This window comes from Heliangelus exortis, chromosome 8 (genome assembly GCF_036169615.1).
Source record: "Heliangelus exortis chromosome 8, bHelExo1.hap1, whole genome shotgun sequence".
Lineage (NCBI taxonomy): Eukaryota > Metazoa > Chordata > Aves > Apodiformes > Trochilidae > Heliangelus > Heliangelus exortis.
This window is the reverse complement of record NC_092429.1, coordinates 17211153-17223475: the sequence shown is the minus strand read 5'-3', so window position 1 is coordinate 17223475 and position 12323 is coordinate 17211153. Positions and strand designations below refer to the sequence as shown.

Genomic DNA, 12323 nt, shown 5'->3' with positions numbered 1-12323 from the left:
CTGGGGTCTATCACTGTGTCAAATTGAAGGTGTGTCAGTAGGCTATACCTGATCTACAGAGGTTCTGCCCAACTCTTCAGGTTACGAAGGCCAGGATATAATAATATGTATACACAAAATGCCATTCCCAAGAGGAAAGAGAGAAGGTCAAGCCCAGAAATATCATTTGCAAGTATTAACAACTCCAGTGAGCAGCAGTGCCATCCAACAGCACTCAGGTTGCAGACTTTGGTCACAAGATGTGTTCAGTGAGTCAAAATAATAGCAGAGTTTAAGTACTCTTAACTTATTTCTTTATAAATGCAATGAAGAAGACAGACTACTCATTAAATATAAAAGCAATTTTATAAAAACACATCAGAATTTTTATTGCTTGAAGAATACAGCATATGAAAAAGCACAAGAATGTCCAAAAGAAAGGTCACAAGGATCCAAACATACTACACCATACATACCAGATGCAGTAAAATGTTAACCTGAATTCTGCATCAGAAAATAAAGGTGTGAAAATATACCTAATATTATTTAAAACAAAAAGACTCATTTAAAATAGAAAGAGTGAAGGTGTTACAGTACAAATTAGAAAAGCCAACACTGCACATTAACATTGTATCACTAGACTAGATTTTTCTACCTTTGGTACTTCAACCTTTACAGAAAACCACTTCCTCAAACTGCCTAAGATATTTCATTAGCATCCACATCGTTTTTGTTTTGTTTTTTCCTTTGTTTAACTGAAACATTCAAACAGATATTTTTCTGAGTTTTCACTGCATTGATCCATTTAAGGAAGTGTTCACATTTGTTCAGTCTGTAACTTAGAGTGTCTCAAATTTAAATCAAAAGTCACTATGTGACTGAGATCTGAATATATATCAATTGTACCTACATTCCAATCTTAATGTAAAAATGGAAAAACCATTTTCTGCTTGCATCCTGATGTCAACTGACTGCTGTAGCCCTCCAAGAACTTGAACTAGAGCAACCTGCTGAGGACCCAAGTTAATAAAACAATCCACATTGTTGGAGAGCTATGGGATCATTTACAGCAGCATGTAAGTGGCTTTTCTAGTCTGCTCAGATTAGTGTACCAGAAGATATGCCAGTATTACTTCAAGTAACACATTAAAACTCAGCAATGGACACTACTGTGCTTTATTTCAACACAAAGAACAGCTGCTCATCCATTAAATCAACAATTTTCAAATTAACTATCAAAAGGTCTACTATATCATTTCTGTTCCATGTATTTATGATCACTCTTGGGGAACAGTTTACCAAAAACCTGGACTTACCTACAAACCAATCTGAATTAAGATAATGTTATCTTTCAGTCTTAGTAATCCAGTGGCAATCTAGTCTGGAGAATGTTAGCATTAATGCTGACAACAATGACTAATCAAGGTTAAATGAATCCCCTCCTTTATGGTAAGCATGCTCTTAGCTTCAGCTTTTGCCTTCTTAGAGGCTCAAATACTTAATCATTCCCAGTTACATCAGTAGAACTAAAACAATGCTGTTTCATCAAGTTCCAGCTTTATATTTCAACAATATGAATAGATTTGGACTACGAAATACCATCAACAACAGTTAACATTAAGCTGGAGTGAAATATAGAAGAGTTAGGTCTTCAAATCAGGCAGTCTTTGATGTGAAATATTCAGTTAGGACTGTCAAAGGATGCAATAATAAAATCATAGGTTTGGGTTGGTTTTTTTCACCCCTATACAAAAACATTACTGAATTTGTACAACTCCACTACACATACTTTCTCCTGGGTGAAAATGTATCATTTTCAAATTTCAGCAAGTGTGGTATTTGAGCATATATAATATTTATTGCCATATACATCCTCATTTTAAAAAGACCTAAGAATTCAGTCTCTGCTATGCTGAACTCTGCTTTTTTCCCCATTAACAGATTATGTCTACTGTATCACTCTCCCAAAAACAATTAAAAATTCTAAATAAGATTTTATAGTTTAGTTAAAAGGGAAGAAATGCAAATGTGGATTTAGAGCTTTTTGTATAAATCTCACTGTATTTTATAAACTTGTTGTTTATTTTAACACTGTTTATTGATCAAATAAGTGACGCACTGCTATCTAAAATTTCCATATACACCATTAAAAATCCAAAGTTGATATGATACTGAACCTTAAATCTTCAAGAGTTGAAAAAAGACAGTTTATACATGTACAGCACACGACAGCAGACACCCCTAGAATACCAATTGCCAGTCCATGATGCATACAAACTTACAGGTAAGCATTCATTTCACTGTTTTCATTGTGCAGGAAAAATATTTCTTAGACAAACTCAGCTGGTGAATTTCAGATATCATCTTCATCATCTTCATCCTGAGAGGATCCTGCCTGATTGGATGCACTGGCTGAGGCAGCAGCAAGCTGTGCCTGTTGAGCTGCTTGCTGCATCTGTAGCCACTCCTGCTGTGCCAGTTCTGCTTGCTGTTGTCTGGCCTAAAGATAGGAATTCAATTGTTAAGGTCATAAATAGCTTGTGAAGAATCTCTAGAGTACCTTATCTTTAAAAGCAGTTTTATCTGCACCTACAGATTTCCTTGAATTATTTTCATTAATTAGACATATAAAAACACATTTAGGAATACCTTAATTATTTGTACCAAGAGGTTCAGCTACAGTCTCTCTTCCTCTGAAGAGATCACCATTTGGAGGATTTATAGGTACGAAACCAAGGAGATAGTTAGTGTACCTAACTTCCATTGAAAGGACTGTACTGAACCACATCCTAATGGAAAAATTAAGTGAGACAAAGCAATAGAAATTTTAGGCTTCAGTTTCAAAGGATCTTAACATTCAATCACAGTTCAGAGATGAGAACAGCCCTACTTTGCTGATTACAAATACTAAACTTGCAATTATGATATCATCCAGTTGTAGCACAAAGATACACACACACTATTACAAAACCCAAGCAAGCCCTTTTCTTACTTTGCTAAGAAATCTTCAGAAAGCAAAACATTATAAGGTCTTGCATTACAGTATGCAGATTGAGGACAGTTTTGCCACCAGAAGGTACAGTCCTCTACTGAAAGGTACAAGATGTTCTAACAAAGCATTTCAAGTAATGCAGCTGGTGACCTCTCATTTTTCTATGCAGAGTTTTCACTTGTTTTTCAGCAACTGCTGTGGATTTCAACAGTATACCAGTCAGCTGTGGTAAAGTTAAGGCTCCAGTTTCATATTGATTGAACATAAGAAAAATGCTTACAATAGAAAAACTTCAGTCTCCTTCACTTTTCTACTTTTACAAATCATCATTAAAACTGTAATTATTTCCTTTCCAATCCCATTGCACTTGTACAAGTTTAGTAACTTTTCCAAAGCATCAACAAATATTACAGTTTTGTAGTCTTGAAAATGCCAGAAGATGACGCTTTGGAAAATGATCAAAACTGGTTTATCTACTTAGCAAAGTGAAAAAATTAGTCTTCCTTTATTATAAGAAGTGTCACATTTCTTCAGTCTGTTCTATCATTAAAAGAAAAAAACTATACACAGGTAGAAATCTTCTCAATTAAGCATTTTTAGTACTGCAAAACTTCCAAGTGTTAGTGAAGTTACAGGGGTTAGAAAACAACTTAAGACACCATACAGTTCTAAAGAAAGGAAGACAGCAGCATCTGTATTCAGGACAGGCAATAACACACAAGATATCAATAGGGCTCCCTACTGACCTTGCTACAACTAAGTTTACTGTACAATCAACAAGGTGATACACATGCAAGCATCAGGAAACCAGCTCAGCTCATCACAGTGTATGGGTCATTTTGTGAGTGCCAACCCTCACTGCCATATTTATAATTATATCACTTAGTTTAAAAATGGGGAAAAAACCTGTTGATTATGAAGCTTTCTAAACATCTCCTAAACTTAATTCATTTATTGCACAGAGAAACATCAAGAGGCCTCAAAAACAAACAACAAAGCAACAAAATCTGTTAAGGCCCTTGTCTTGCACAGAAACTTACAGACATGCATGAACATCAGGATAAGCCATTTTACCAACTTCAGATATTTACAGTCCTCCAAGTTGTAGGCATAACATTAACAGGCAGATATTTTAAAACCAGAGTCAACATTAGTGCCACGCTCTACAATATTAGCAAGATTAGCACAAAGAAATTGAACATGCACTTATATGTATCAATTTTTAAGGATAACTACAGTACCTCCAACAGTGCACCACAACTAGGATTTTTGAAAAATGAAACCGTCACCTTTCAACCTGAGCAGAAATTTTCCACACTATCCAAGGTTTCTTAAAAATCATTCATACAACTTTGTCAAACTTGCATGCATTGCCTCACTTTAAATTCTAAAGAACAGTATGTGTGTGTGTGTGTGTGTGTGTATATATATATATATAAATAAATTATATTAAAATAGAACATACCTCCAGGGGTCTCTGCTTAGACAAACTGAGGCTTATATAAGGTAGCAATGGTTTCAGCATTTTTATAATTTTGGTTAATGTTGCTGAGGAACTAGTACTCCCTTAGCACAATTTGTCTTTACTGTTCTCTTATTTCTCTTATTTCATACATCATGCTAAGCTAGTTGAACAAAATAATAAAAAAAAACAGGTGTCAAACTCAGTATTATTTGTAAATCTCACCCTCAATCCAGAAGCAGCCATATTGGTCATTCTTATGTTAGGACTGTCAAACAAAAGTTTGCCCCACATGGATTTATCATAACTAAAGTTCACTACATGCTGACAATAGGTATGTGGTATGCTGAAATTTTAAATGCCTTAAAATGCAACTAAGGTTTAAGCAGCTGGAATGCTATAGGATGAAAAACAACAGTCATTAAGTATTTTAGCAAGATACAAGTACATCAAAGGGAAGATAAGATGGCAGTAATCAGACATGATTATCACGTAAATGAATAAGCATTTTTACCAGAGGAAATTAAAGTAAGCAAAAGTAAGACATACTTTGAGTAAGAGGAAAGAGAAATCCAAGATAATTTTCACATCAGTTAGTTTAGAAAGTGGTCTTCTTGTCAAACTAAGAGAACAGCAGAGAGTAAGATGGTGCAGAAAGATAAATGGGCTTTTAGTCATTTAAACATGGAGATGTTCATACACGTTATCTGAAAAAAAACTGGAAGGGGAGGAGGCTGGGATGAAAGAAGAGCATGTGTGTGTGCATCCACATACACTGTATTTGCAGGCAAATATTTTTCCTATGCCTGAATTGCCTCTAAGAATTTATGCATGAATTCATGCAGACTCTTGCCCAGATAATAGATACCTTCACTTTTTAATGTATTAAAACCGGTAAATTCATAGAAAACCATTATTCTTTTATTTTCCCAGCAAAGTAATTCTTAATGAATTCTCTACAGTGAAATGGAAATATATAAGTAGTAGCAGAACCCCATGATTTTTAAACCTGGAGTATAAAATTCATTTGTATAAAAAATCCTTCATGTCAAATCACAAAAGTAACAGGTAGCAGCATCTTTTTTGACTTTAGCCAATTCAAACCGGCCAAGATCAATAGCACATTAGAAGGCACAGCAAATCACAAGGAAGGGGATCTTCTTGAGGTGTGCACATGTTTTTCTGGCATTAAATATGCAGCATTGATTACTCCCATCTCATATAAGTATAAGTATTGCTTCACTCACTTTTGCAAATAATTCCTGCTGCTGCCTTAGAAGCTCTTCTTCCGGAATGCCGAGGTTCTCCAAGCGTGAACTGGCCTTTCTTCTCTTTAGTGCTACTGTTTTGCATTCTTGTAAGACTTCTTTTACTTCACTGATGTAGGAGCCAAAGCCCAAACTTTCTAGTGCTGGAAAGAGAGCACAGTACTTTTGTCTTTTACAAAGCTTATGATAATAGGTAGCAATTTATTTACTAAAAAGATTTAATGAAAAAAAAAAGTAAAAAGTTATCACTTTTCTACAATCTGGTGATAAAAATTATTTGTAAGATCTGACATCTATTTTACCTGGGTCTTCTACACCATTTGAGAGTGCATTCTTCTCAGGCTGGTAAAATTAAGGTTAGTCAACTGCAACCCAAGAAGTCTGCACCTGCACAGAATTCAGGGTTCACAAACACATTGTGCTCCAGATAGGGGTAATTCTTAAAGACACCTTTCTTCCATCTTCTACATATAGAAATCAAGCAGAATTTATACAACTAAGATGTCTTCCCTGTCTGAATTGTTACCCTTTAATCTCTCAGGGATTCTGTGTTTTCAGTTTTGTTCCAAGTCTCCAGTAAAAGGTAAATTAGCAGCCTATAACAGAGCCAAAATGATGCATGTAAAATGATCACAGATCTTTCATTAAGACAAAAGAATTAGTTATCTTTTGTCTCTTAACATCTGAATTCAAGTGCCAAGATGCTAAAAATGCATGGTTCACACATACAAAGTTATATGAAATTATGTATGAGCTCATTATTTCTCAACAGAAACCCTTTTCTTTATCTCTACATGAAAATGTATTCAGAAACTAAAATCACGGACTCTGACATGCCTAAAGAAATCTCAAATCCAGCTATATCCTGCAAAAGTAGGGTTTTTTAAAGAATAAAAAAAGTAACAGGAAGGATTATAAAAACACAGGTGGAACATTTGAAAAAAGGCACACTGTTTCCTGATTCACTATTTACTATGGTATGCCTCCACACATACACACCTAAAAGTGGAACCTATCACAGAACATGATAAATTATAAGCAAGTTTCACTTTAATAAAACACCTGGTTCACTTCCAGTAGTAGTACAGGTTTCCTTACAGGACGATACCTGGTTTAAGGTGGAAGATAAATGTTATGTCACATGTTCAATAAATAGCAAAATAGAGATTTGCACAAGAGCGAATATTAACAACTTGTTATAAACAAGCTCTCAGTTACACTAACTCAGACTATATTCTAACATTAATTTTGTAAGTAATCTTTTTCTACTTGTAATTATGGCAGCAAGCCATTGTATCACACATCTAAACAAAAACCCAAAGGTTCTAAGTTTTCAGCTTCCAACCTGTACTTAAGGAGACAATTAATAAACTGGCTTCAAAAGGGCAGTACAGTAAAGCTGTCTAGTCATGCAGGACATTCTTTTAACAGATAACATTTGGCAAATGGATTTACATATTTACATGCCTATTTCTTAAGAAAAATAAAGTTAAAAGACAAACTGATTTAGAGGTAATAAAACTACCTCAGAGAGAGTATGCCAGTTCAGCCTCAGCCCACTCATAGACTCTGGAAACACTTGTTCCAATTAGCCCACAGTGTCTATGACAATTACCAAAAACTTTCAGAAACTCAGGTAATCTGACCTCAGCAGACAGGAGGCAAATCCATGTCTCATGGTCCAGAAGTGGTTAGTTAAGCAGTCTCTAAATATTTAAGAACTCATTCGGTTTTAATATGTAAGCAGTATATATCGTAAACTATCCAAATTTGTTTGGGGTTTCTTTGTTTTGGTTTGGTTTTCTGTTTTGTTTTTTTTTAAGCAAAGTACAAAATGTTAAGAACTCTGCAAGTTTAACATCACTAAGACAAATCATCCTTGCAAATACAACAAAAGAACGTTCAGGGTTTCAGGTTTGCAATCTGCTGCATCAAGAGTATGAACAATTGCACAACCAGAGGTCAACAGCAAGATGTGTATTTACAGAAATTTTAAACAAAAAAGAATTTTCTTCTTCTTAAAATAAAATAAATCAATAGAAAGAACTCTGTTACATACTGAATACAGCACATACACACAAACAAAATAAAAAAAAACCCACAAAAAAAAACCTAACAAAAAAAATCTGAAACCAGACAAAAAAAACCCAAACCCAAAACCAACACCATAAAATGTGTGATATAACCAAGACAGAATTGTACAACTGTTCAACATAATAAAGCTATGAAGAACCACAAATGCACTATAGGTCTAGTGCAGCAAAATTCTGCTGGCTGTTAAATTACTTAAGAAATTTACTACCTTCTTGAAAGACATCCTGGCTTAACAGAACACGTGCATGGAAGTAAGATGAATCCCCTTACCAGCATGATGCTAAAATGCGAGACAAGCAGTTACTACTTTAGCAGTTACTGTTCCACCAAAATTTAATTTTTCTATTTCTATTAAGGCTGAAAATTTGGTAACTTACTGCAATTACACCAAATCTAAACAACTGAATCCAAGATAAAACACCCTGGGGGCTGGCTCACATTTACAAACATAAAATCATTACTATCCTTTCACCAGTTTCCTCCCACTCTTAAAGACTGCATGAAAGTGCTGATGTCTGATTCATCTGTTAAGCACAATTAGTTCTACATTTGTTTCTTATACAATCAGGTCATTCATGTCTGAGATTTTTACTGGTTTTATACTCTTTTGAAAGGATTATAAACATAAACAGTTGTTGTTTTACTGTTTGTTTTGGTTTGGTTTTTTTAACATTAAATGCTAACATACACACTGTCACTACCCTAACAGCATGTGAAAAGAATCTACAGGATTTGCCATCAACCCACAGCCTACCTCACTTCACAACAGTTCTATCCAGTCAAAGTAATCATCTTCATAAAAACAGTGATTTAATATCCCACCATTTTCATAATTCAATGGACATTTAACCATAAAATGGTTTGGGTTGAAAGGGACCTTAAAGATCTTGTAGTTCCAGTCCCCTGCACAGGCAAGGACACCTCCCACTGAACCAAGCTGCTCAAAGCCCCATCCAGCCTGGCCTGGAACACTTCAATGGAGGGAGAAATCCACAGCTTCTCTGGGCAACCTGTTTCCAGTGTCTCATCAGAATTTCTCATAGAAAGCCTGCTTTGTCTCAACTTGCATAGCTATCAAGTAAGATTACTTTCTGTTCCAGTGTGGGAGGATATTAATTTGTTTATTAAAGTCTCAAAATCACAACCAGATTCCTAATGGTGGGATTCAACAATAAGCATGGAGAGTATCTTCCTGTAGGACTATTACGTAAACCTTATGCCTTCAGGGAAGCTGCTTTGTGTTTTATTACTACCAGTGAGTGCTTATCATAGCCTGAGCACATCCAGCAAATGAGATCTCTCATGGGATGCAAGCAGCCTCTGCTTTCCTTTCCTTATGCCGCCGACAGCACTGTGCCAATCAACGGTTTGTGCTTCCACATAATGAAACACGGCAGGGACTTCTCTCTGAAGCTGAACCCAGTGTCTCTCTGAAGCTGAACCCAGTGTCTCTCTGAAGCTGAACCCAGTGTCTCTCTGAACCCAGCTGTAGAGGAAAGAGTTCTAACTCAGCATTTAAATAGAGCATCAGAGGAAGGATTCTTTAAGCACCACTGCTGCAAAATACTTAAGCACAGTGAGGAAGTACAGATTCACATTACCTCTGGTACAGTCCAGTGGCAGGGTGTCACCAACTGCAGGGTGACACCTTGTTCTCCTTCCTCCTTCCCAGTGAAATTCCCTTCCTACTCCTTGCTTTTAATCTAGTAACTTCATGTTTACAGGAGCAGTCAGATCATAAACACACCTGAGAGAAATACATAGTCCTCCCCAGATTTCCAAAAAGCAACAGAATCAGTTGGATCAGCACTTGCCAGATACAGCTCTAGGGAGGGTACAGATGCCTCTTGGCAGCAGTCTGTGTTTAGTCTGGACCAGGCATAACACAATGGTCATCAGCCTCATCTTACTTCTATACAAACTGGTTTAAGCATTTAAAAGAAGCAAGATACCTGGACGTCCACAACAACAAACATACTTCAACTACTTCATTTGTTAGCATCATTGTCATGGAGCTACATCAAGAGACGATCAACATAGCCAGGATCTAGAATGTATAAAGATGGATGAACATACTGAAATGCTCTGCCTGTCTACACGTAACCACTGTATCCAAAATTAGCAACCTAAACCCACATACCTTGCAGAGGAAACATCTGCCAACCAGCCAGCATCTGGAAGAAGCTTATAGCACACATAGCTCCCTAAAGATAAGAATAGCAGAAAATCCAAAAAACAACTCCTTCCACCTCCAGAGCATTATAAATATGGATACAATAGCAATGTATTCCTTAGCAAAAGTGCATATTTAATTTGAAATTAATTTTTCCTCGTATCTGGTAACGTAAAGACATAGAGCACAGAAAAATACTTGGTTTGGGGCCACCTGCTGAGGATATGCACATCCACCTACATGTATAGACATGTACCCACATTTTGGTTTCAATTTCTTTTCCAGAAAACTCAGACTAACCCTAGCGCAGCAACAGGTGAAATATTTTCCTAAAATCTATCACTACTGGGCAAAAAAATACTTCCATACATTAATTCTTTACTGTCCTCAACCTTAAAGGTTATGTCTGTCCCTGTTTTAAGAACTGGGCACAAACATTCTGGTGGATACTTGAAACCATTCATGTATTTAGTAGATCATACTCATGGTATGCTTCCACATGCAAGTACAACTTCTACTCTTCACATCCTGAACTTCTGTGATGGTGTTGCTTTGCTAAACTTCCAGACTTACATTTATTTTATTTAACATTACAGCTCATACAAGCTACTTTTTTTTTTTTTTCTGTTCATAATCCCATCAAGTACTTGAAATTCTTCTGGTTAGCAAACTGATATAATCCAAAGACATCAAATATTTTTTTTTTTTTCAGTTTAAAGCAGAAAATCATTGCCAAAAACCCTGTTATGTTTTTAAACTAATTTCATATCATCACAGTATTGAAAATAACACTACCGAAAATGCTAATGTTAATAAATCTACCAAAGAGCAGAATGAAGTACTCTTTCACTATTACTTCCATTGATTTGTTTGCAGTGACACTGCCATCAATAACCTTTACTTAAGCAGCAAAGTGATTGATTCCTGAAAAAAGATGCCTGATGCAGAATTAAGAATGAGGCAGAACATAAAGGAAAGAAAGTGAGAAGCAGACACAGCACTTGCCTTTTTTGAAGCAAGGGGAAGTGCAATTAAAGATAAGAAGGATGCAGGAGTATAGCTCAAGTTTAAATGCTTTCTACATCAGATTACAATATTTAATTGCAAAACAATAAGACTCCAAGGACAGTCCTATAGGAATATTTCACTCCCTCGAAGATCCAGACAGGTCGACTCTGGTTTAAAGTCTGGACTCCACATACCCAACCACCCATCTTTTGTCAGTCTCCAATTAGAAAGCCCCTTACTAGGATCAGGATCTTAGAGCATGCTGTGAAAGAAATCTGCACTGCCATTCGAAAAAGCGGATCTCGTTTCACCGGTACGAAAAAGACGAAAGGAATTGGTGACTCCACTCAAAGCATCACAGACTTCTCCGAACCACAAAATGAGGATTGGTCCTGAGCACACTAAGCACCCACTCTGACTACACAAAGCCAACCTTTCCTCGCAACGCGACTGACAGGCCAAGCAACGCGTACTTTTCCTCCAGACCCTTACCGGAGCCCTGCCCTTTGTCTCTTCTATAGCTGCAAGAAACCAGACGCCACAAGAGGAGAGGGGCCGCTCAAAGCCTGGGCGACCCGCGGCGAGCCGGGCAGAAGCACATCGCCTCCGGAAGCTCACCTTGTATGACGTGCTCCGGGGAGATGGTTTTCTTTTCCGATTTGTTGCAGATCTCGTTGGCCTCGGAGGAGATGAGGTGGATGAATTCCGTGCAGCAGTTCACCACCAGCTCCCGGGCATCGTTGGCCACGCGGACGTTGGGGAGCGTTTCCTTGATCATCTTGTTGATGGCAGCCCTGGGGATGGTGAGGTCGTCGTCGTTGCCCGAGGACGAGGCCATCCTGGCTGCCGCTCGCTCCCCGCCGGGCGCTCGGCCCCGCGCTCACGGGCTCCCCTCAGCTCCCGCGCGGGGCTCCAGCGCGGGGCGGGCGGTGCCGCGGGAGGCGACGCTGCGGAGGGGCGACGCCGCCGCCGCCGCACGAACGGGCCGGGCCGGGCCGAGCCGGGAGAGGCTGCCGAGCCGCAGCGAGGGGCCGGGAAGCGCTGCTCGGGCTCAGGGCTCCCTCGGCCGCGGCGCCTGCCACTGCCGCCTCCGCCACATCCTTCGGTCACTGGCGCCGCCGCCTTAAGAACAACCTGATAGAAGGCGAGCCGCCAAATTACCGGCGCGCAGCACGGCTCAGCTCAGCTCAGCGCCCTCCGCCCCCGGCAGCGGCAGCGTCCGGCCCGACTGTGAGGGCGGCCGCGAGGCGGAAACGGTCTGAGCACGGGCTCGACCTGACAGAAACGTCATTCCGCCGGAAGCCGGAAGACGCTTCCGCCGCCCGACCCCGCCTCCCGGGGAGCGCC

The 12323-nt window shown here is 38.5% G+C and overlaps 1 protein-coding gene across 1 annotated transcript; it reads right to left on the bottom strand.

Moving 5' to 3' along the window:
• Positions 1-326: 326 nt before the first annotated feature.
• Positions 327-12253, bottom strand: DR1 (down-regulator of transcription 1). The gene is made up of 3 exons (XM_071750718.1): positions 11595-12253; positions 5681-5844; positions 327-2479 (listed from the first exon to the last, which is right to left on the bottom strand). Exons 1-3 carry the CDS (start codon positions 11812-11814, stop codon positions 2333-2335), a joined length of 531 nt encoding a protein of 176 aa, XP_071606819.1. The 5' UTR covers positions 11815-12253; the 3' UTR covers positions 327-2332.
• Positions 12254-12323: the final 70 nt, after the last annotated feature.

Excerpts from the sequence above, each read along its gene's own strand:
- DR1 (XM_071750718.1), bottom strand. The coding sequence starts at position 11,814 with ATGGCCTCGTCCTCGGGCAACGACGACGACCTCACCATCCCCAGGGCT. Across the intron at positions 5,845-11,594 it reads CCCGGAGCACGTCATACAAG|CACTAGAAAGTTTGGGCTTT; the intron begins GTGAGCTTCCGG and ends CTCTCTTTCCAG. Across the intron at positions 2,480-5,680 it reads AGCAGGAATTATTTGCAAAA|GCCAGACAACAGCAAGCAGA; the intron begins GTGAGTGAAGCA and ends TCCTATCTTTAG.